Below are 25,313 nucleotides of genomic sequence, written 5' to 3' on the forward strand. Positions count from 1 at the left end.
GCAGGAATAAAGGAAATGACGCACGTGAAGCGCTTATTCAGTGCTTGACACGCCTAAGCACTCTATAAATATCAGCTATTACGATGACAGGCGACGAGGCCGGCGGCGTCTGTTCAGCTGGCAGAGGATTCTGTCCCCAGCAGCAAGAACAGACCACCCCACACCGGCGCCACGCTGCACAGACCTTTACGCGCATGTTCTTTCCACTACCTTGCGCCGGCACCGCCCCCAGCTCCTGGCCGTTGTGACCGCGCCGCCTGATTTCCGTTTCCGGAGGTATCGAGGTGGCTTCCGGCGGCGTGACCTGGGAGCGCTGGGCCGGGGGAGTGCCGCAGCCGGAAGGGTCTGCGCGGGCGACCGGTAACTGGGTGGTGGGTGGGAGTGGCGGTGGCCGGGTGTGGCGTCGGCCGGGTGTGGCGTCGCTGACCCGCGGGAGGGAGGTCCCCTGGCGGAGCCCTTCTCGCTGCCTCTCCCTGGCCTTCCCCCGCTCCCGGGGTTCCTGTGACGAGGGCCTTGCGGCTGGGGGTCGGGAGACGGGGGTTTCATTCCACCCTGCCCACTGATTGGCTCTCTGACCTCTGGCGGGGTGCGTTCTTTCGTGGGCTCCAGCCACGTTAATTAGGAGATGGAGGTCGTATTCACAGTGATTTTGAGCTCCTTAAGGGCAAGAACTGACTTTTATTAGTGTTAAACATTGTCGCCTGTCCCAGGCACAGAATAAAGACAATATATACGTACTCTGTGCCTACTTAAATTGTGTTGGGTCACAAAACCTCTGAAAATCTAGTGAGAGCTATTGATTCCCCACTACTCTAACCCTCCCCGCCCCCCCCCCAATGCTAAGATACAGAAAATTTGGTTTACTGTTTCGGATATTTCACAGATCTCTCTTAATGCCCATCCATGGATCCCAGAGCCTGGCCTGTAGTAGGCATTCAAATATTTGTAGTTATTAGATAGTAGATGTTCAGTTAATCAGTTGTAAAAGCATGAATTACTATCCGCTTCACAGGAGGAAGATAGATTAGCTAATTTTAATCATGAGTCTGGCAGTATGCTATTCTCACTTAAGTCTCCCAGCGGCTTTGGGAGAGAGGTATTTAATTCCTATTTTGCAAATGAGGAAATTGAGGCATAGGAGAAGTAACTTGTTTTAGGTCTTCAACCTATGAACAGTGAGGGCAAGAATTCAAACCCCCATTTGTCTGAAACTCGAAAGCCCCGTGTTCTTAAATGCTAGCTGAAAAAGGCGTAGATGCAGAAATGTATTTGAATGTGCTCTAGCAGCCTGTTTTTGGATTAACTGTTGTAGTTATGAGGTGGCTATCATCAACATAGAATATCCCAAACTGAACACTACATGCTGTGTAAATACTCTTATTTGTCTGCCTCCTTTTCTTCCATAGTGCCTATATTGCTTGTTTAATAACATCATATTTTACGTCCTGCACTCTGTGCACGTTATTCAATCCTTCTGTCGTTGGTGAATATTGGTTCAGGTGTGTTGACTGAAAATGGTTATATCAGTTGTGTTGCTTTTTTCTGCCAGTGCTCCAAAGCAGATGTTTTGAATTATAGTTGAAATACGAGGTGATAATGTTTGGGCCTCATTTCTTTTTCTTTTCTGTACTGATTTTTAAGGGACTATATTAGGAATCTTGGAAGCAGTGCCAACATGTCTGATGTTCAGGAAGCCACTAACCAACTCCTAGACGTGAACCTGCATGAGAACCAGAAGTCTATACCAGTGACAGAAAGTGGCCCCAGAAGTGAGTCCGAGCAACTCCAAGTCACTATTGGAGCCACTGTACCTACTGGCTTTGAGCAAACAGCTGCAGATGAAGTGAGAGAGAAATTGGGGTCGTCATGCAAAATCAGCAAAGGCCGGGGCAAGATATATTTTGAAATTTCAGTGGAAAGTCTGGCTCAGGTTTGAATGAAGCAATATTTAAAATTGTTTCCTAAATAGGTCATTTTATCGTTACTTTCTGGTTTATAGACCCCTCTGGAATCCTTTTTGCTTTTCTTTGCTCTGCCCCGATCAGAAGATTTTAAAGTATAACTGCATTTTCTATTGGGTATTGATTTGTAAGTTTGACTAGTAGATTTGCTGTATTTTTAAAAAGATCCTAGTATTTCCTGAGGATGAATTCACCAGAAAGAATCCTGTGTGACTTATGAAGAAATTCTGAGTATCTGCTACACATCTTTGAGTTTATTTACTTCAGCATCTAGCTGAAGTTTAGACTTTAGTGGTGAAACATAAAAGGAGAGATTTTTCTTTTGATCTGTGTCAAAGAAATTCTTGCTGAAAAGTAATTAGGAATCTGAAGGTGAGAAGTGAAAGTCAACAAACTGTCATCCTGTAGGATAAAAGCTAAGCTGTTTCTTATTACCACATAAGAGATATGAGGGCAGGGATTGTTGTCTGGTTTTTTCTGCCTATATCTCCCAAGCTCTTAGTGTCTAGCATATAGTAGGCACCCAGTGAATATTTGTGGGATAAATTGGTAAGCGAGTATTTTTCATCTAGTGTTTCAGTTAATAACCTCAGCAGCTTTGCGAAGACGGGCATTGTTGTTACCCTCATTAGTCATTAGGCTTAGGAATAAGTGATTTGCCCAGGGTCGCTCAACAACTAGTCACAGAGCTGGAGCTCAAACCCTATGCTTTTTTTTTTTTTTTTTTTTTTTTTTTGTGAGGAAGATCAGCCCTGAGCTAACATCCATGCTAATCCTCCTCTTTTTGCTGAGGAAGACTGGCCTTGGGCTGACATCTGTGCCCATCTTCCTCCGCTTTATATGGGACGCCGCCACAGCATGGCCTGAGAAGCGGTGCATCGGTGCGCATGCGGGATTCGAACCCAGGCCGCCAGCAGCGGGGCGCACGCACTTAACTGCTACGCCCCGGGGGCCGGCCCCTCAAACTGTATGCTCTTAACCGCTGCAACCTACGGTGTACCCTGGGGAGCCACCAGGGAAATAAGCTAAAGCCCTGCCTGACTTTCTTCATCTTGCCTTTCTTCCATAAACCTGTGTTGCCCACATAGCACTTCAAGCTTCTATCCTTCCATCTGTCCTTCTTCCTTTTCTCTAGGGGAATAGAAGCTGATGGGTAACCAAAAAGATGCGAGACTGGAGAGATGGGAAAATTTTAAAATACAAATCATAGGTATTAGTTGCTTTAAAATCTTTGTACCTGATTTTTATATTTAAATGTTGGTAGTTTGTGTGATTTCAAAAGCTTTCTCAGAAGTTTGTTTCTAACGTTTTTTTCCCTCCCCAGGTTCATTGTCTGAGATCAGTTGATAACTTATTTGTGGTTGTTCAGGAGTTTAAAGATTATCAGTTCAAAGAAACAAAGGTGAGGCTTCCCAAACACGGTAGCTGATTTTCAGCCATCTCCAAAGAGATTATTTCCACCTTTCACATTCTATCATTTAGCATTACTACTGCTTTTATAATATAGAATACTGGGAGGCTTTTCCAATAAAATCCAGAGATTTGTTGACAGTCCATCCCAAAAGTTGTTTTTAAAAATCAGTATTGTGGGGGATGGGGAGTGGGTGAAATGGATGGAGGGGGTCAAGAGGTACAAATTTATAGTTACAAAATAAATAAGTCATGGGGATGTAATGTACAGCATGGTGACTATAATTAATAATACTGTATTGCATATTTGCAAGTTGCTAAGAGAGTAGATCTTAAAAATTCTTATCACAAGAAAAAAAAATTTTGTAACTGTGGTGACAGATGTTAACTAGGTTCATTGTGGTGGTCATTTCATCATAAATACAAATATCAAATCATTGTGTTGTACACCTGAAACTATATGTCAATTATACCTCATTTAAAAAAAAGATGAAAGAATAACAAAATAAAAATCAATATAGAAAAACATCAAAATGTATAAGAAATAAAACAAATTGTTTGACTTTCTTACAAAAGATATATACCTTAGATTAGCTTTGGTGATATATATGTTTTCAAAATAGAATTGCTTTCAGACTGTGAACCAAAGAGCAAGTAACAGTTTGTGTCATCTACAAATAACACCTTTCACCATTCTGCTTCTACCCTGCTTTCTCCTGTAACTTCGTTTTTTGAAATAAAGCCAAAGTAATATCTAAATACTCCTTCAGTTGTTAGGACAACAGCTTTGTCTCAAACTTGTGTTTAGCATCTGATTCCTAAATATTGAGATGCTGTCTAAGCTAAAGGTTGAAATTAGGTCTCAGTAAGGCCTTAGTATTTTTCCACATAGCTTTTCAGTCAGGTTTCCAGAGTCAAATGCTTGAAAACTTTTTTCTATCAGTTTTATTGGCTATGTTAGAAATAATCTGTTTTTTAAAACTATGATACACTGCCTAATTCTCTAATTAAATTTATTGGCAATAGGTTGATTTCTAAAACATTCAAAAACCAATCAAGGCTATGAACCCACAGCCTAGAAAAAATAAAACCAGACATAAAAGAATTCAGACTGAAAAGAGATTAAACTTTTATTAACTAAAGATGTAATTTTCAACACTAGTATTATAACCCTTCAGACTTCTGATAGTCATTGCCAACTGAATCATGTCTGTGAAACTAGTAAGTAACAGGCAGGCTGCTGAGAATTTTTGCTGCTAAGTATTTCAGAATTTTAATAGCCAATTCTATACATGAATAAATGTTAACAAGCGTTTAAAAAAGTTATAAGTTTCCATCTTAAATTCTTGCCTCTAACTTACTAGGACATTATTAATATTTTCTTAAATTGCTGCGTTTTGCCATCCTATAGTTTATATTATTTTGGGTGTTTTTGATCTCTAATTGGAGGTGAATTTGATATTATGGAATGGTTCTATATGAGCCAGCTTTTCCGAGTTGCCTTGTGAGTAACTACAAAAGAGGTTGCTATTGGAAGTCCCAAAAGAAGGGCAGCAAGGATTAATTTCAGTAGATTTTCAGATCTGTGCAAGAGCAGCTTTTATTGTGTGTGACTGTGAAAAATTAAGCCCCTCGCTTGGTGGACTTAAATTGCAACATGCCTCAGTAAAACCTTGTTTTTAAATATTTGCTTCTAGCTTTCAATCTGTTGACCATCAGTTTTGTTCTCTGTAGTAGTATACTTTCCCATGTCTTACAAAAAGCCTGATAATTTAAGCATTCTAATGGGTTCTCTTGTTTTTAAGTATTCAGATGATATCATGAATTTATTAGCTTTTTTTTTTTAAAAGCTAACATTTGTGGTTTATATGCGTTTTTTAAAATTAGTTAATACATGTACTTAGAGCAAAGTTATAAAGATGGAAAGGTGTATAGAGTGAAAAGTAAGTATTTGTTCCTATATCCCCATACCATGCACTTCCCTCCGTGGAGGCAACAACTATTATCAATTTCTTGGATATCCCTCTAGAGATATTTTATGAATATATGTATTCTATTCACTTATTTACACAAACCGAAGCATACTATACATACTGTTGTGTGCTATGCTTTTTGTCATATATCTTGGAGATCCCACCAGTATCACTGCTGGATTTGACTGCCTCATGATTTAATCAGTCCCATTTTAGGACATTAGGTTTTTTTCATTATCTTTTGCTATTACAGTGGTGCAACGAATATCCTATATACTTCCTTGTACATATTTAATCTGAGGGTCATTTTTCTGTTTAATAAGAGTTTATCCCATTGATATTTATTGACAAGACTGAAATGTTTGGTCTTGGTTCTGTCACATTTTGTTACACACTTCTGCTTTCTTTTTCTTTTTTTTAAATTTCTTTATGTTATGTGTTTGCTTTTTCTACATGCATGTGTTTTATAATAGTTTGGAAGGTTTGCATTGTTCTCTAGCTGTTAGCTTTATAATTACAACTGAATCTGTTTACACAGTATTTTTTTGGAAATTTTATTTCATATTATATAGTTTTATTTTTTTATTCAAGCAATTTACTTTTGAAAGGTTAATACAATAATGGTACAATGTTCTAAAGGTGTAGAAGGGTATACCATAAGAAGTAAGTCTCTCCCATCTCTGTTAACCTGGAAGGCACCTGGTTCCCCTACCTGGAGGAAAAGATTGCAACCATTTGTTCTATAACCTTCTAGAGGTGTATATGCGTATATAAATGTATGCATATATGCATGTTGACAAATCTTTACACAAATGATAGTTGAGCCCTGCTTTAAAAACGAGAAAATCAACTCAGAGAGTTTAAATGGCCATCCCACGAACACTCAGAATAAGTGGCAGAGCTAGCCTTTGAGCTCCTACCTCTCTCACTCGAATAGTATTCATAGAGTATTTTTTGAATCTCTACTGAGAGCAGTGGTGAAATTGGCATATTTTCCACATCTCCCCTCCTTCCCTTCCACCTTCCAGTTATTTTGCTTAGTGTTGACCCATATGGGTTTAAATACACTTTTATTTATCAGCTTTAACTTCTGTCCTTTGACTTCTAGGTATAAGAGAATAGGATATCAGCATGCTTACATAACTTCCCAGCTTCTCTTACCTTTCCCCTCCAGCTGCATGCCAGTTTGTAACATTTAAATACTCTTTTGTAGTCATAATACCTCTATGTGTTTTCATTTTAGTCCTACAGTTAAATAGATTACAGGCACACTACCTGTGCTTTGTTATAGTTTTTCTTTTTATCTCTTAAATGGCATAAGTTCAGAAATGTTTGTCTTTCACCTTTATATTTGATTAATAGTTTAGATGTAAAAGTTGGAGTCAAGCTTTTCTTCCTTAGAAGAATGTTATGCAGTGTTCATTCTCTTCCAGCATTAAATGTTGCCATGGAAAATTCTGAGGCCATCCTGATACTTTTTCCCCTTATTATTTACTTTCATGATATTTTTGCTTGATGCCCAGATTTTTTTTTTTTTTTTTTATCTTGGAAGTCTAATAAGCTCACCAGGATATGTCTCACTGTTGATAATTCCTTGTCAAGACATGTCAGTCCATAGAGAGATTCACATCCACTTACATTTCTGGCAAGTTTTCTTGAATTATTTTTTAAAAATATTTTTTGTTTCATTATTTTAAATCCTTTCTTCAGGGATACTGGTTATACATGTGTAGGATCTCTTGACTGTCTTTTATGTTTTATCATATTATCTCTAATCTTTTTTTTATTTTTTGCTCATTTCCATTGTATTTGCTTTGCTTTTCTCCACATCCCTTACTGGGTTTGAAGCAGTGTCTTTTGTATGTGGTGCTTTCAATATGGTCTTCATTTCTGCAATGGTTTTATTTTCTTACTCCACTTTTTCTTTGAACTCGACAAGCTCCAGTTTCATCTCCTTCTGGTGGCTCACCTCATCTTCTTTCTGCTTTTGTGTCTCTGCTTTGAGCTCTTATTTTACAAAGGTATTTCCTCATTACGTTTTTTGATGCAACGTCAGTATGTTTGATCAGTTTTAAACTGCCCTGTGGCAGGGTCTTTCTGGTCATTGCTTTTTATCTGCTGTTTTTCTGTTCTTTTCCTCCCTTTTCGTTTTTTATGTTCATATAAATCTTGTGCTGATAACTTTTGATAATTGCTCATCTTTGAATGAGGGAGTTCACCTTGGACCTGCTGTTTATAGGAGGTTCCTGTCGGAGAGGCCAGGAACTGTTCCAGGCCAGCAGGAAAGCCCTCTGGTTCACTATGAAGTTCCTCCGACAAAGGGTTGTAGGTGCATGAGTTCTCCTCTTCCTTCTTTTTTTTTTTTTTCTGAGGAAGATCAGCCCTGAGCTAACATCTGCCAATCCTCCTCTTTTTGCTGAGGAAGACCGGCCCTGGGCTAACATCCATGCCCATCTTCCTCCACTTTACGTGGGACGCCGCCACAGCATGGCCTGACATGCAGTGCGTCGGTGTGCACCCGGGATCCGAACCGCGAACCCCGGCTACCCCGGGCTGCCACAGCGGAGCGAACACACCCAACCGCTTGTGCCACTGGGCCGGCCCCCTTCCTTCTTTTTGTTTTTTAATAGCTTTATTGAGGTATAATTTCCATACCATTGAGTGAGTTCTTTTAACCATTACTTTTCCCTAGCCTGAAGAGATCAGCATCTTCAGGGTTCTTCACAAGGTAGAGTAACTCTCCTCAGCTCTATCCTTACCAACAATTTCCAGCAAATAGAGCATGTCTGCGATTCTTTATTCAGCTTTCATTTCTCTTTTCTGCTGTTTCATACAAATATGGCCCAGGGAAGCTCCCTATGCCAGTATGTACTTCTTTCCTGCTGTTCCGAAGAAGAGTTTATTTGCTACTACTTTGCAGAATGTTCTACCCTTTGTCTGAGATCTGTAGGCGTTCTCCCTCTTTTTGTCTTCCTCCACCTCTGTTTGACCTTCACTGCACTTGGGAATTCTTATGTTATGGTTCAAGGTTATGGATACCGTATAGATTCTGTTTAGAGTTAGTATTTCTGTTGTTTTTTTCTTTTAAAATGGTTTCCGGAGAAAGAAAAGGGCTGTACCCCAGTGTTATTTCACCATGTTAAACCCACAAATCCTGTGGATGCCCTTTGTAGGCAAATGATTTGTAGATAAAATTGAATTTGCCAAACCCGAAGTTTGACATCATTTCATCAGGTTTCAAGTAGTATCAGATCAAAGCCTTCACTCACTTCCATTTCAAGTCTCGGTTCTGTCAGTCAGCACTGATACCTTTCTACTTTGGTCTTCAGTCACATATACCGTCTGTACCAGCGCTCTGCAATAGAACTTTCTGATGGAAATAGTCTATGTCTGCGCTGTCCAACATGATAGCCACTAGCCATTAGTGTGTGAAGTGTGGCTAATGTGACTGAAAAACTGAGTTTTTTATTTTAGATCATTCAAATTTCAATAGCTACATGTTGCTAGTAGCTGCTGAATTGGACAGCATGGCTCTGTACCACCCATTTTAACATTTAATCACATATCCAGGAGCTGTTTATTGAGCACCTTTTGTATTCCATGCATTGCTCTAGGCGTGTGGCTTATAGCAGTGGTCAAGACAGGGAATGTCCTTTGCACCCTGAGTTTACCTTCTGGGAGGAGCCTTGATGCTAAACAATACATAAACGTAGTAACTTTAGATAATGCTAAGCTGTGTAAAGAAAATAAAATGGGAAGAGAATGACTTGAGAGGACTACTTTAAGTAGAGCAGGTCTCTTAGAGGATATGCCTTTTAAATTACTATTAAATAATGAGAAGGGAGCCAGCAATGCAAAGAGACCACGGGAAGCAAATACCTTTCAAGCAGACATAGGAAGTGAGGGAGAGAATGATCTCCAAGTGATGTAAGAGAAGTAGGCAGGAGTCAGATTATGTTGTGCTTTTTAAGGAATTTAGATTTTTTATACGAAATGGGAAGCTATTGAGGGGCTTGAGGCAAGGGAGGGGCATGATCAGATTTACTTTTTAAAAAGATGACTCTACATACTATTTAGAAGTTGGATAGATACATTTTTAACTGCTTAAGGTTATTTTCTTTTAAAAAATATTACTTTTAAAAATAGTTAATATGTATACACAGCACAAAGTTCAAAAGGAAGTCAGTCAGTGAGGGATAAGTTGCCCTCCCTCCCCTGCCTTTCATCCACCCACTTTCCCTGGAGGTAACCACTGTTAATAGTTTCTTATTGCTTACATTTTAATCTTGAAGCCCAACCTCCCATCTACCATTCTGTTGTGTATTATTCTTTAGTGGCTTAATTTGTATATATCTTAATTTTCAGTGAGATTTTAATTTCCTTAGTTTGCAGGCATTATTTTATTTACTCTTGTTGTGCACCCCTACCACCCCCAAAATAATGATTAATGTAGTCTATAGGCAAAGTACAGGTTTATTTGTTCAATTAAAGTGGTGAGAAGTGAATGAAATGAATGGATTTCATTCTCTGTCCTTTATAGGAAGAAGTTCTAAAGGATTTTGAAGAATTGGCTGGAAAACTTCCATGGTCACACCCTTTAAAAGTATGGAAAATTAACACCAGTTTCAAGAAAAAAAAAACAAAGCACAAAAAGATAAATCGGAATTCAGGTAAAGAGAAGATTGATAATGGAAGAGGAAACAAGACAGATGAGAGAGATGTTAAAAAAGAGTTCACTAACAATGCCTTAGATTCAGATATCCTAGACTATTATGAAAATCCAGGCATCAAAGAAGAGGTATCAACATTAGTAGGTGATGGTGATTTGGCATCCTGCAAAGATGAGACTGATGGAAGCTCAAAAGAAGAAACTGATACTGAAGTGCTCAAATTTAGAGTCACATGCAACAGGGCAGGAGAGAAGCATTGCTTTTCCTCATATGAAGCCGCAAGAGATTTTGGAGGTGCTGTTCAAGAGTATTTTAAGTGGAAGGCTGACATGACCAACTTTGATGTGGAGGTAGGTACAGGCTCTGAATATGATGATGCAAGAAGGCCGTAATTATAGATTTGTAGAATTCTCAGACTAACCCACAAGAGCATGGACTATGGAGACAGATCTAGATCAAAAGTTTGACTCCACAGCTGTGTAACTTTGGACAAGATAATCTCTCTGAGCCTGTGTTTCAAATGGAGCCATTTAAGTGTGTCCTGAAGGTTAAGTGAGATATGTTTTAAATGTTTGGTGCAATACCGGGATACTAAGTGCTCACTAAGTGGGAGCTATTAAGACTTGAGTTTTCTCATTTATAATCTAGTACTTTTTACATTACATGGATTTTCATATTATAAAATTGAACCAGAATTAAAACCATTTTTCTGTTTTTGTGTGTCTTGGTTGTAGAGTTTTGCTACCAAAAAAAACTGGAGTATATTTTTAAAACAAACCTTGACCTCCTAAAATCAGGACATGATTGCTAATACTCATCCTAGAGCCAGCTCTCCTCTTTGTTAAATTCTGCTAGGTTCCCAAACCCACATGCCTCTTTTTAGCATGCTTACTCTCCTTGGTCTCCATATTCTACTGCAAGATGATTCACATGTGGGCCATACTAACTAGTCTTTAAATCTCTGACAGCTTAAAAGGCCCCTAGCAGCTGACATTTTTACCAAAAAGTCATTTTCGGTTGCTTTTGGGACACTTAAATCTGGGGCAAGTCACTTATTCTCTCTGTAACTTTTTTTTTTGCATATCAAATCAGAAGAACAATTCTCCAATCCTTTTTTTCTCATAACAGCTGTTATGAGAATATATAAGCTAACTAGAACAATGATGTCCAAAAGTTAGCAACGGGGCTCAGAGGACAGATTCTGGAGCCATACTGCCTGGGTTCAAATCCCAATTTATAAGCTGTATAACTTTGAGCTAGTAAGCTGACATCTTTGTGTCTCAATTTCTCATCTATAAAAGGAGGATAATAATACCTAGCTCAGAGGGTGTGAATATGAAATGAGGTAACCAACGTAAAGTGTGTAGTACAGGGGCTTCCATATAAGAAGTGCTACATAAGTGTGAGCTGCTGCTGCTGTTAAGATCATGGTAAGGAAATTTTAGATGGAGGATTGGAGAACAAATTTTATTTTTATTTTCATTTGAATAGTTTATATTTAACTGTATGTTAGAAAAACTATAGGACAAAAAAACATTATTTCACAGACATTATTAAGTGAGTCAAGTTTTAAAAAATAACTAAGTAAGAAAATTATAGCTGGTAAAGCAAATATAGCCTGGAGTTAACAGTTGGTTAATCTAAGTGAAAGGTATATTTAGGAGTTTGTTGTGCCAGTGTTCTTGTAGCATTTCTGTATGTTTGAAATTTTTTCCAAAAAAAGTAAAATATTTTTAAAAATCTGTATTAAAAAACTCATAAACCTTCAAAATATGTTGGTATTATAAAAATTCAGGGGAAATCTGGTTATAGCTCACTTTATATAGTGAATGAAAGGTATAGATTTTAAAATTTAAAAGTAGTATATGCTATATGATTTCATTTATATGAAGTTCAAAAAAAGACAAAACTAATTTATGGTGGTAGTAGATTAATTATTACTTTGGGAGGGTATTGACTGGGAGAGGGCAAGAGGAGCCTTCTGGCATGCTAGAAATATTATATATCTTTATCTAGGTGGCAGTTACACGGTGTATATATAGATAAAAATTCACTATGCTGCACACTTAAGATTTGTGCACTTTACGTATGCAAAGTTTACCTCAATAATAAAGTTTAAAAAAAATTAATAAAGCCTCAAATAAAAGTATCTTAGTAATAGTACTTATTAAAGTACAGTTTGAACAATCCTAAAACTGTTTTCGTCTGTCTTGTTTTATTATAGGTTCTTTTGAATATCCATGACCATGAAATTGTTGTGGGCATTGCATTGACAGAAGAGAGTCTCCACCGAAGAAGTATCACACATTTTGGACCTACCACTCTTAGATCTACTCTTGCCTATGGGATGCTCAGGTAAGAATGGGTTTGCTGTCTAGATTAAAGTGACACCTTGGTTTGAATTTTCCCTTCACAACACTTCAATTTTTTATGAGGTACTGTGCTGGAATTTAGTGGATAAAGAACAGGATAAAAGGCTAATGATCCATTTCTTGCCCTTGTATCCAGTGTTGATTCCTTGTAATCCTGAAAATACCACTTAATCACTGTCTCAGTTTTCTTGATTTTAAAATGGGAAATGATAGTTTTCATCTGCCTCTTAAATGGGATTGCCACATTTCTGTTTAGAAAGGATATACTGTATGTTGAGAAATAGAGCAGATTTTGCTTTGTTTCATTTCTGTGCAGTGAAGCAGATGAAAGCAGAGATTTTTTTAAATGTGTATAATGTATAAATGGACACAGAGAGCTTTTACTTATATTTTTAAATTTTATACTCATAGCAACCCAGGAATCATCTTGGAATAGTCCTCTTTTCCAAGTGCAAGACTTAGCTTTCTTTCTCCTTTGCCCTTTGCCCTTTTATTGGGTGCTTCTTTTCACCACTAGGACAAGTCGTCGTCTTCAAGTTTCTGTTTTCCAGACTGCAAAATGGGTTTGATGTGAGACTTAAAGTGAGGAGTAAACGCAGAAACATATGCAAGATACTTTTTATATACAGTGCCTGGCGTACCCTGGTAGTTAAGTGTATTTCCTTTTCTTCTGGTCTTTGCTGCTTCTTTTATCCTGCTCATCCACAGAGTCACAGTTCAGCTCAGTTGGAACCTATCAGTTCAATAACAGTAATAGAAAACTGGGCCCATTTGATTAAGGAAGAGCTCCTAATCTTCATTCATTTAACAAACATTTATTATCTACTGCCAGGCATTATAGTAGGAGCCAGGGATACAGAGAGTTATTTTGGGTGAAACTATTAGAAACCTAAGTAAGCTAGTTTAAGATAAAAAAGTGATGATTGTGTGGGAGGGGGATTTATTGGAAAGATACTGAGAAATCTTGAGGAATCCACAGAAAAACTGAGAGCTATGTCTCAAGAAGGGTAGAATCAAATCTTGAAAACCACCAGAAACCTAGACAGTCACTTTTCTCTCTCCTGGGAGCCTATGGGCTCTTGTCTCTGCTCATCTGTGCAAATGGCTGCCCTTCATCTAAATTTATATATTTCTAATATATAAATTTATATATTTCCAATTTCAAATGACCAGCCTCATACTGACTAATGCTTCTAGCTCTTTATTCCCAATTCTTGGAAGAAAGAATCTGATTGACATAGTTTTGGTCAAGTGTTCATGGGGACCCAGTAGCAATGGCCGGGAATACAGGGTTGCTTATTCCCAAGAGGGTTGCGGAGGATTCTGTTACCATGTGTTGAGGGGCAGGAACAGGGAGGTAGAACTGGATGGTTATTAGACTACATATCCAGTGTTAGTCCCCAAAAATCTCAGTCTTGTGAGGTAGATAAATAATTACTTTACATGTAATAAATATCATAATAGAACATGAAAAGATTAGCAGGACAAAAGAAGGAAAGAGAAACCTAGTGACCTGTCTGAGAAGGGGATACTTCATAGAAGGGGTAACATTTAAGCCACTAAAAGTAATGCCTCTAATCTGACTCTGTCACCTATTTGTTTTGTATCCATGGACAGGTTTTTCATCAGCTTATCTGTAAAATGAGAATAATAATAGTAACCTACCTCATAAGGTTGTTAAAAGGATTAAATGAGGGGTCAGCCTAGTGGTGTAGTGGTTAAGTTCAGTGCAGTTCGCTTCGGTGGCCCAGATTCACTCCTTCAGTTCCCAGGCAAGGACCTACACCACTCGTCAGCCATGCTGTGGCCGCAACCCATATACAAAATAGAGGAAGACTGGCACAGATGTTAGCTCAGGGCTAATCTTCCTCAAGCAAAAAAAGAGGAAGATTGGCAACAGATGTTAGCTCAGGGGGAATCCTCCTCAGGGGAAAAAAAATAAAAGGATTAAATGAGATAATGCATGCAAAGAGTTTAAATCCACGCCTGGCAAATACTAAGTGCTCAAAATAAAGGGATTATTTTATAGTAGGGTTATTCATAAGGAAAGGAATACTGGACGTCTGATTGCCATTAAACTTACATTGATACATGTTTTACTTGAAACGTTTGAGGTTTTTTTTAAGTAACAATACAGGTTTATGTGCAAATAACAGGTTTATGTGTGTTTTCTAAAGGCATATGTATATATAATATATAATACATATACATATTAAAAGATCTAGAAGCTAAATTCCATCTGAGAGTGAAATGGGATTTCAGATGATAGTCAAAGGGGACTTGTAGTTCTATGTAATTTTTTTTTCTTTTTAAGTGCTAGGATATAAAGTCAACATGGAATTACAAATAGATTTTTAAAATGAATATTGATTGGTGTTCCTTCATGCTAGCATAATTGGTCCTTAATCTTAGAGCTTCAGGAATAATCACTGTGGAGGCCTCAGCTGTTGGTTGAAGTCTCTTCACATAGGCTATTTTCTTTTCTCTAGGCTCTGTGCTCCTCAACCTACTGATATAATAGTTGATCCGATGTGTGGAACAGGGGCAATACCAATAGAGGTAATAACTTTTCTTTAGCTTTTGGATAAGCAAGCGATATATCCAGAATGTTCTAGAACTAATGGGCAAATTAGACATAATAAAATCACCTGTGTTGGGGCAATGGACCCAAGAGTTTTGAAGAATTACACTAGTAAAGCTAGAACTTCTATTTAAAGGATGTAACCACTTACTACAGAAAGCCAAGGACTAGAGAGATTGTAAGTGATATTTATCGGGTGGATTACAGAGGAGGCTGAGAATTATAAACTGGTGAGTCCCTTTTTATAACAGACAAGCTGGTAGACTTGAACAGAAAAGATAATTGAAGGCATAAGCATAAACTGGAGGATGGCATTCATCTCTATAAAGTGAGATTATGCTTCTTAATCCAGTTATGTTCTTGGAGGGAGTAAATATAGTTGTAAAAAGGGGAAACCTATGAACATTATTTAGATTTTTTTAGGAAGATTTTTTAAGGAAGATTTGGTATGTAACAAGGTTACATACCAAATGCTCTTAAATAGTTTTCAAAATTACTATAACATTGAGAGGACTCAAAAACTGCCTAAAGCAAAGTAAGAAATGGAAAGGCATTTTCTAAGTAGAGAACGTTTAACAGGAGAGTCTCCTTGTATCAATATTATCTATACTTTTATAAATAATTTGGAAGAGGGCACTCTTCTTCATTAAAATTGCTTAAATTTGTGAAACATAGTAAGTTCTTGTATACCCAAAGTCAATGGGAATCAACTGCACGGAGATACCACAGATTCTGTGAGTGGGCAGAAACTGGACAGGTGATCAAGTCCAAAGCAACCCACAAAGGGAAAAATAATCCAAATTGCAATTAGAAAATGACATCTGTCATCTGGGAGTTCAGATCCCAGAGAAAATCATAGTAGTCTAGATGGCTACTGTTTTCTGCCAGTGTCAGCTAGAGAAATTTACTCTGGCTAAAGAGACCCACACAGAGAAAAACTCAGTTGTTCTTAAGAATTCTGGGATCAAAGCAGTGTTATTCTGTAACATTAAACCATGGTGTATATATGTCTGAAATAGCAGGAAGGTCACTACGTGTCAAGAAATGTACAACAAAGCTAGAGTGAGTCCAGAAGAGCCTCCGCCCCTCCCCCCCAAAAACAGATGAAAAGTTTGAGGCATTTCCATGTAAGGGTAGACATGATGATGTCAAATAGAAAAAACCTAAGCTGATATATGATCAAAATGAATGAAATTATGAGAGGAATTGACAGGGTATATATATAGATTTATTCACCAAATTATTTTGGTGAATTATTTTTATTCACCAAATTATACCCAAGTATAAAATACTTGATCTAGAATACTCCTTTTAAAACTTGAAAGTACTACAAAACCCATATCTTTCAGAGGCTGAAAATCTAAATAGGTTTAGAAGAATGTTGAGGAATCAGAATCACCTGAGAGGCTTTCATTACACTCTGTAGGTCTCTTCCACATCCCCTCACCCTCAAGTGTCTGGGCAAAAGAAAAAGCTACGAAGCACTGTGTTCATGGATGAGGGGTATTACTGTTTACAAAGAAGAAGTGTTTGTTGCTCATCCCAAAGCAGAGGGCAGAACTTTCTCTGCTTCCATGTCAGAAACCTGTTAATCTCTGTAGAACATTGTTCAGGCCTAGGGTAGTATGTCACCTCATTCCACAAATCATATTTGACAGCTTGGTATTTATGTTCTGCTGACATGTTTTGACATGAAATTACAAAATCCTTTCAGGGATATGGTGGTTATCATTCAAAAAGCCAATGCAATGGAGATGACATTTTATTTTGAAATTCTTGAATATTCCATTGTATCAGGTTACATAAAATCCCATAATCATAAAAGGGTATAGGTTAGTCAGTTGGATTTGGTTAAGTTTTTCAAACCACATTTGTATTTAAGATCTGTAATGCCTTCTGTGTGCCAGACATTGCTTGGTGTGGAATTGAATAAAATACCATACTTGTCCTTAAGGAGTTCCCAGATTTGTTGAGAGGCAGACAGGTATAGAAATAAGTACAAAGAGAACAAGTGCAGTGGTAGAGATATGTACAAAGTGCTTTTGGGGGTGCAAATGAGAGACCGCCTGGAGAGTTGGGATTGATGTCACACAGGGCACGATATTTGAGCTGGATCTTGAGAGATGAGTAGGAATTCAGCAAGCAGAGAAAGAACAGGAGGGCATTTCAAGCAAGGGGAATAGCAAAGCTGACAACATGCAGTATTTTGCCACTTTAGAAAAGCATTGGATTATTGGATTGGATTGTCTTGTTTATTGATGATTGAAATGATTTTCCCTTTTTAATCATTTTTTTCCAGTTTTCTACTTCTGTTTTAATATATACTCTTGTCTTTTAGGGTGCTACTGAATGGTCTAACTGTTATCATATTGCTGGTGATAATAATCCGTTGGCTGTGAACAGAGCAGCAAATAACATCTCATCTTTATTGACCAAGAATCAAATTAAAGGGTAAAATTTTAATTTAAAACATTTTATAGCACCTCTTAGCTTTAGATAATCACTTTTCATATTGACTTTATGAATTAATACCCCCAGTGCATTGTGACCATATTGTGAGACTCCATTTAAATTTTAAAAGTTTATTGAAAATAATTCATATTTTTAAAAGTTTTTTATTTAACTATTATTTCCCCACCCTAATGCAACTATTTTTATTTCTGTGTTCCTTTTTCTTTCCTTATTCATATATCTTTTTTCCCACATAGTAGAAGAACATTATATAGATTCATTTTAATTTCACAAATTTTCAAACACTTTTTATGGTTTTATATAGTATATTTTTTAATGACTGCGTAGTATTCCATTGTATAGAAATACTACAGTTTATTTAGCCTTTCTTTTTTTTTTTTTTTTTTTTTTTTTTTTAAAGATTTTATTTATTTATTTTTTCCCCCAAAGCCCCAGCAGATAGTTGTATGTCATAGCTGCACATCCTTCCAGTTGCTGTATGTGGGACACGGCCTCAGCATGGCCGGAGAAGCGGTGCGTCGGTGCACGCCCGGGATCCGAACCCGGGCCGCCAGCAGCGGAGCGCGTGCACTTAACCGCTAAGCCACCGGGCCGGCCCGTAGCCTTTCTTCTCTTATTTGGCACTTAAAAAAATCTCAGAGTTGGAAGAGACCTGAAAGCCATTTCCGTGGTGCCTAAGTATCCTATAGGAAATCCTGACCATTGTCCTTCCAGCCTGTGTAAACACCTCTGATGACTCTGCCTCTGAGGCTGTTGATTCCATCTTAGCACAGCTTTGAGTGCTAGTCATATCTTTTAGTGAATTGAATCTCTCCCTGTACCTTCCACAGATTTAGTTTTTTTCTCCCACTTGGGTCCATCAAGAAAAATCTTATCTCTATGTCACGTGATGATTGACATCAGATCTTTGAAGGGCTACCAAACCTCCCCCAACTTGTCCACCCACCCTCTAAATCTTCTCTTCTCCAAGCAGAATATTCCGAGGTCCTTCAACTATATATCCCTTTGATACCTGTGCATGGAAAATCCATCAGCCTCTGGGAAATTTTGATTTTCATCTGAGATGTATGTCATTATAGTATCTTAAGTCCTAGCCCATTACTCCAAATTACATTTGACAACACCATCTGTGTCAGCCTTTCACTGTTCTTTCAGAGGCTCGGCTGTCTTTGGGAAGAATTGGTTGAAATGTCACTACAGTTTCTTACCAGAGGCCTCATCATAAAATGGTTTCACTGGTCTTCTTCATTTTCTTATAAAGTGACAGGAATAGGTAGTGGTCAGCAGATTTGTTAGCTCTTACGGGTGCTCCACATCCTGAATAGCCTAGGAAGTCATCATATCCCATGTTTGGCCTTACCACGTCTAGAAACAGCTGCCTCCATAACCCTTAGTGTGAGGTTTTTATTTGTATGTAGAAATCAGTTGTTTTTAAATATATATATTCATTTTATGCAAATACTCATATTTATTACTTATACATGGTATGCCTAATACTATTTTATGTCTGTATATTGGTTATCCTCTTTTCTTTGCTAACTTTGTTTTTTCCCTTTTTCGATTAGAATTGCCAGTGCTTTATTTTGTTCTTTCATATACTATTTGTTCTATGGTTTTAATGCCTGATGCTTTTTGTTTTTTATTCCTATTTCCTATTGAGGTGTTTTTTTTGTGTGTGTGTGTGTGAGGAAGATTGGCCCTGAGCTAACATCTGCCAATCCTCCTCTTTTTTGCTGAGGAAGATTGGCCCTGGGCTAACATCCATGCCCATCCACTTTATATGGGACCCCACCACAGCATGGCTTGCCAAGTGGTGCGTCGGTGCGCGCCTGGGATCCGAACTGGAGAACCCCGGGCCGCGGCAGCAGGGCACGCGCACTTAACCGCGCGCACTTAACCGCTTGCGCCACGGGGCTGCCCCAAGGTTTTTTTATTATCTAAAATCTTAAGTTATATACTGTAGATGTCTTTTTTTTTTTTTTTTATGAAGAAGATCAGCCCTGAGCTAACATCCGTGCTAATCCTCCTCTCTTTGCTGAGGGAGACCGGCTCTGAGCTAACATCTGTTGCCAATCCCCCTCCTTTTTTTCTCCCCAAAGCCCCAGCAGATAGCTGCATGTCACAGTTGCACATCCTTCTTTTCTATTTTCTGAATATTTTATTTTTCAGATCCTCTGCACCTTCATCTATCAATCTTACCCTGATTTTTAATATTTTTGGCTTATGTTGTTTTGTTGCAGTTATTGTTACTTGTGATTGTAATACTCCCATTTTTTATATTTCTTTCCATTATATAGTGATTGCCTATGTTGCATTTTATTTTTTCTCAAATTTTTTATTAAATATCAATATAGCCCTTAATTTCTGCTCATAATCTTTGATTTGCCTTTAATTCTTTGCCTGTGCATTATTGCCTGTCGTATTGTGTTTCTTAACCCAGTAGCTTTGCCTTAATGTGGAAGATATAAATCATTTATTATTATATTAATTGTCTTCTGTCATTTTTTTTTGATCTTAACTTTTTCTTTCTTTGCCTTTTTTTTTTTTTTTTTTTAAAGATTTTATTTATTTATTTTTTCCCCCCAAAGCCCCAGTAGATAGTTGTATGTCATAGCTGCACATCCTTCTAGTTGCTGTATGTGGGACTCGGCCTCAGGATGGACGGAGAAGTGGTGCCTCGGTGCGCGCCCGGGATCCGAACCCGGGCCACCAGCATCGGAGCGCACGCACTTAACCACCAAGCCACGGGGCCGGCCCTCTTTGCCTTTTTTTATAGTAAGATAGATATATTTGTTTTTTAATCTTAAAACAGGTACCTCTATATTTACTAATTTTACATATCCTTTTCTTTAGGTCTCCTGTTATTACGATGCAGATTTACCAGACTTTATCCTTCAGATGTGTCAACTCATAATCTTTTTTTCTCATTAGAGTTCTGTTTTTGTTTTTTTCCAATGTGTCTGTTTCGTTGATCTTTTACATGGTCACTTCGGTAATTTACTGCCTTACCACTGTTCTCAGAGTTGTCTCTTGGAGTTCTTTGTGTGGCAACCTTGTTTTCTCTTTAATCTGTTTGCTTAAATTGTAGATGAAACAGATGTAGACATCTTTTGAAAACCAATCCTAACCATTTTTTAAATTTCCTTGTCATTCTTATAGATATCTGTTGTTATAAAAGTTTTATCTTATGACCTTGTGCTTTCTTCCTACATTCTCCTTTAAAAATTTTGTTTAAGTTGTTGTCACTGATATCATTTTAGTAGCATTTTGTACTTTATAGCAGTCTCTTCAGAAAAAACAATTTTTTTTATTTCATACTTCAGAATATGTTGAAGCCTCTTTTCCTTTGTCCCCATAGCAAACTGTCCTGGGGCTTGCCCATAGATGCTGTTCAGTGGGATATTCGTAATCTGCCATTGAGAACTGGCTCTGTAGACATTATTGTAACAGATATGCCATTTGGAAAAAGGTGGGACTTGGTTTTTTAAAAAATGAGTTTTACTTTCATTTGTTATACTAATATGCACTTGTCTAAATCTGTTGTATTTTTTTTGAGCTTATTCTGTCAGAAATCTTCAACTCCTTTTAACACTTAGTCAGTAGAGCAGTTTTTCACTTAAGATTTATAACAATATGATGGATTCACCCATTTTGTTTCTTCTGAGAACTCAGGAATGCATTAATTACATTTTGATCCTGACCATCACAGAAGATTCATCCACTTTCTAGCCCTTGGTTGAATTACATAATGATACTTCACACAGAAGGATTGAGGAATACTTTTTGTTCTATTTCTCAGGATAAATGATTTCTGATCAGTAGTTTGGTTTATACACTTTGACTGCTTATTATACTTATTAAGAGGACAATTTATATAACTATTATAGTTGTCAAAAAATTTTTTTCTGTAACTGATTCAAAATTCTAAGCCATTTACTATTTGAGCACTCATTTCATAGATATATAATGGCAAAGCTCCAGCTTCTAAAAGGCAACTATTTTTCATACCTAAGGATTTTCTTATTGCAATGAAAATGAGTTTTTAATAACTTCTTGTTTCATATAGTCCTAAAGACTTATCTTTTGTAACAATAACTGTTTGTCATCCAACCTTCTTTTATAGGATAGGCTCCAAGAAGAGAAACTGGGACCTTTATCCAGCTTGCCTACGGGAGATGAGCCGTGTCTGTAGACCAGGGACAGGCCGAGCTGTACTACTTACTCAGGACAAGAAATGCTTTACCAAGGTGCTGTACATTAACTTAAAAGCTCAGCCTGTGGCAACTTTAGGATCTTTTTTGGTTTTTTTGAGGAAGATTGGCCCTGCACTAACATCTTTTGCCAATCTTCCTTTTCTTTCTTTTCCCAAAGCCCCAGTACATAGTTGTGTATTATAGTTGAGGAGTTGCAGCTCTTCTGTGTGTGACACTGCCTCAGCATGGCCTGATGAGAGGTGACTAGGTCCACGCCCAGGATCCCAAACAGTAAACCCCAGGCTGCCAAAGCGGAACTGAGCAAACCAAACCACCACGCCACCAGGCTGCCCCTAGGATCTTTTTTAAGTAGACTTAGGGATATTAGTTTCAGTGGGGTTTGTGTTTTCTCTTGCCCTAGTGTTTGCCACTGGCAGTGAACACCTCTGGTTGATCTAGAAGCAGATTGTCGGCTAATTCCTTTTATGCTTTTGTACACAGGCGTTATCTGGAATGGGACACCTATGGCGGAAGGTGCATACTGTCTGGGTGAACATAGGGGGTCTTCATGCTGCAGTTTATCTTCTGAAGCGTACACCGCAAGCTTTTGTTCATCCTTCAGAACAAGAGGGAGAAAGAACTCCTTGGTAATGCAACGAATCAAGATGATTAATAGGGGCTGGTGTAGCGGTTGGTTGGTTATGTACTGGGTGGGGCTTTGGAGAGAAAAGAGGAAGATTGGCAACAGATGTTAGCTCAGGGCCAATCTTCCTCAAAAAAAAAAAAAAGATGATTAATAGTATTTGTGCTTCCCTACACTGGAAATGTCAGCATGAAGAACTTGCTTTGAGAGAAAAATTGTATTAACAAAAGTGCATTTTGCACTGTTCAAACTGCTCTAAAGCTCTTTACCCTGGTTAGAAAAGGTGTGAATGTAATGTGATGGAATTGAAAATTTTAAGAGAAAGTTTTTCTTTTGAGCTGTTTTGAAGGAGTAGCTGGGGAACTGGTAAATGCTTTAAAGATGCTAAGCCTACTAAAATGTGCTGGGATTTGGGTTTGGAACATTTTGGTTTCAGGCTTCATAGCAGTTCCTGTTTTCCATTGTAGCAGATAGAAAGCTACCCTGGCCTATTGGAAAGGCAGAGAACATAATCAGAGCATCTTAAGCCACAGCTCATTGCCTGTGCAGCTTTGCTATTTAGTTGCTCAAGTTCTTTTTACCTCAACCTTAAAAATTGAAGCATTATTTTTGTGAGCGGGTTTGACCTATGACAAGATGAAATCTCACAAGGAAAGTTTACCATCTGCCTTAAAAATTAAAATATGCACGTTATTCAGATCAATACACAGAACTCAAAGAGGACTAGGATTTATCAAAAGAATTACAAAGATACTATTAGCAATATAGAACGTTTCTATTTGTAAACAGCAGTAAATACATTGGTAGATGAAGTATGGGGCCAACAAGCCAAATTTAAAGAAATTTTATTTTTCTTTCCGTACACATGTGATGTTGCTTTTCAAACATAAACTTATCAAAGTATTTTTGTTTGTTGGTTTCCTAAAAGGACTAGAGAACTGATGTATCTTTGAATTAAAAAACTTCACGTAAGTTCTTGTTATTTCTTCGTGGGTCACTATTCACATTTAGTTGCTTTTCCAGTTGCAGAAAGTCATTCTTGAGACAGTGGAAAATGAAAAGACCTCAACATTAAGTCCTTGTGAAAATGGTGCTTCCCTGGGACAAAGAGTAGCTAGGGTTTTGTGTGGAATTCTTTAGATTATTTTGGAGTTTCTGGCTGCATTCAGCTTAGATTTTCAGTGTCATGTTAGTAATATAATAGTACTATTCATATTACCTTTTAATGTCACATTTAGAATAAGAGTTCACATTAGCAGCAATAGCCAAATTCCTAACCTGGTTTCTCTGCTATATTACCTCACACTTGGAAATGAATTAGAAATAAGACATTTATAAGGGTTTTACATCCTAGACTGGAGTTTTTACCATCATCAGAATGCAGATGCATTATTATGGGTTCAGCATAAAACCACCTTTCACTTCTGACAAACCATTTAAACCTCTTAACGGTGTTTGTTTTTTTTTTTTTTTTGCTGAGGAAGATCAGCCCTGAGCTAACATCCATGCCAATCCTCCTCTTTTTGCTGAGGAAGACCAGCCCTGAGCTAACATGTATTGCCAGTCCTCCTTTTTCTCCCCAAAGCCCCAGTAGATAGGTGTATGTCATAGTTCCACATCCTTCTAGTTGCCGTTATGTGGGACGCCGCCTCAGCATGGCCTGAGGAGCGGTGCATCGGTGCGCACCCGGGATCTGAACCCGGGCCGCCAGTAGCGGAGCACGCGCACTTAACTGCTAAGCCACAGGGCTGGACCCCTAAACCTCTTAACAGTGTTAATCAGCAGTCCACAGAACTGGAAAATACAAGGACCGTGCCTGTTTTCTCCATTGTTTACCAAATGCCTGCCACACTACCTGCCAGAGTAGACATTTAATATTAGTTGAACAAATGAATTAATATTTTTGCATACTGGCTTATTTCTTAAGTATATCAGATTTGTGCTTGATCCATCATAGCTTTAGTCCTATTAAATACCACTGTAAAAATATGGCCAGATTGATTTTTGATGATACAACTACATAGTGAACATTGTCTGCAATAGTTTGCCATTTCCTCCCTAGTTTTATAATCTGGTGACAGGAACAGGAGATGGCCTGAGGATACAGAAGGGCTAGGATTGAGTTATGTATGCCACTAACACCTACTACTTGTGTGACCTTGGTTTTTAACCTTCGGAGGGCGTCTTGCACCATGGGAATGTGAAAAGATGGGGAAGGTAATCTTAATAAGCTGACCACAAAATGACTAAGTTATGGGAGAGACATTCTGTTATTGGGAGAGTCAATATATTTTAGAGGGGGAAAAAACCGACATAAACACTGAGACAGATTTTATGAATTTAATGAAAGGAAGGCAGATAGTTATCTCCCAGAGACTGACAACATACTAGTGGCTAGAAAGAAAAACATTTGTTTAGACATTTCTTTTAAAATGGTAATAAGACTTTCAGGAAACTGCCAAAACTGTAGATGTGTCAGATATGGCTCAGGTTTCCACTGCAAGGACCAAAAGAAAGTTGAAGACTTAAAAAAAGAAAGTATTTTAAAAGGTCTGTAAAGTATCTAAAGTACAATAAAGTCTACAAATGCTTAATATTAATTAGTGAGATAGGCATAGAAGAAGTAAAACATCTTTATTCTCAGCATAGCATTTTCCAAGTCCAGGTGAAGTCTTATGTGGGAATGTCAGTGGGAATATGGTAAAAGTTTGGAGAGGGGAATGGTATTTGTTTCTATCAAGCCCAAATTCTAAATTTCCAACCACCTACTATAGTTACCCTTGTATGTCCCACCTCAAACTCAACATGAACATACCTTTCTCCACTTAAACCTGCTCCCTGTTCTAGCATGCCCATTCTCAGTCATCCAGGCTTAATCCTTGGGAGTCACTTTTAACTCCATGCAGTTATTCAACAGGCATTTGAGTGTTTACTATGTACATTGTGCTAGAGCAGCTGTTTCTCAGACTTCTTGGTCTCAGGACCCCTTCACATTCTTAAAAATTGAGGGCCCCAGATAGCTTTGTTTACCAATATTT

At 37.9% G+C, this 25,313-nt stretch overlaps 1 protein-coding gene across 5 annotated transcripts; it reads left to right on the forward strand.

The window, feature by feature from the left end:
- Positions 1–290: 290 nt before the first annotated feature.
- THUMPD3 (THUMP domain 3 tRNA guanosine methyltransferase) lies at positions 291–23,247 on the forward strand. Of its 5 annotated transcripts, none has more exons than XM_087431408.1 (10): positions 291–360; positions 1,642–1,930; positions 3,286–3,363; positions 9,885–10,364; positions 12,239–12,369; positions 14,876–14,945; positions 17,306–17,418; positions 20,798–20,908; positions 21,563–21,686; positions 22,134–23,247. In XM_087431408.1, exons 2-10 carry the CDS (start codon positions 1,676–1,678, stop codon positions 22,281–22,283), a joined length of 1,512 nt encoding a protein of 503 aa, XP_087287534.1. In that variant the 5' UTR covers positions 291–360; positions 1,642–1,675; the 3' UTR covers positions 22,284–23,247. The 5 variants fall into 5 exon arrangements, with proteins under 5 accessions (XP_087287534.1, XP_087287538.1, XP_087287536.1 ...); XM_087431410.1 differs by having other exon boundaries at positions 325–343; XM_087431411.1 differs by lacking the exon at positions 291–360 and adding an exon at positions 566–586.
- Positions 23,248–25,313: the final 2,066 nt, after the last annotated feature.

Source organism: Ceratotherium simum, chromosome 5, assembly GCF_057802395.1.
Source record: "Ceratotherium simum simum isolate JZ-2026a chromosome 5, ASM5780239v1, whole genome shotgun sequence".
NCBI lineage: Eukaryota > Metazoa > Chordata > Mammalia > Perissodactyla > Rhinocerotidae > Ceratotherium > Ceratotherium simum.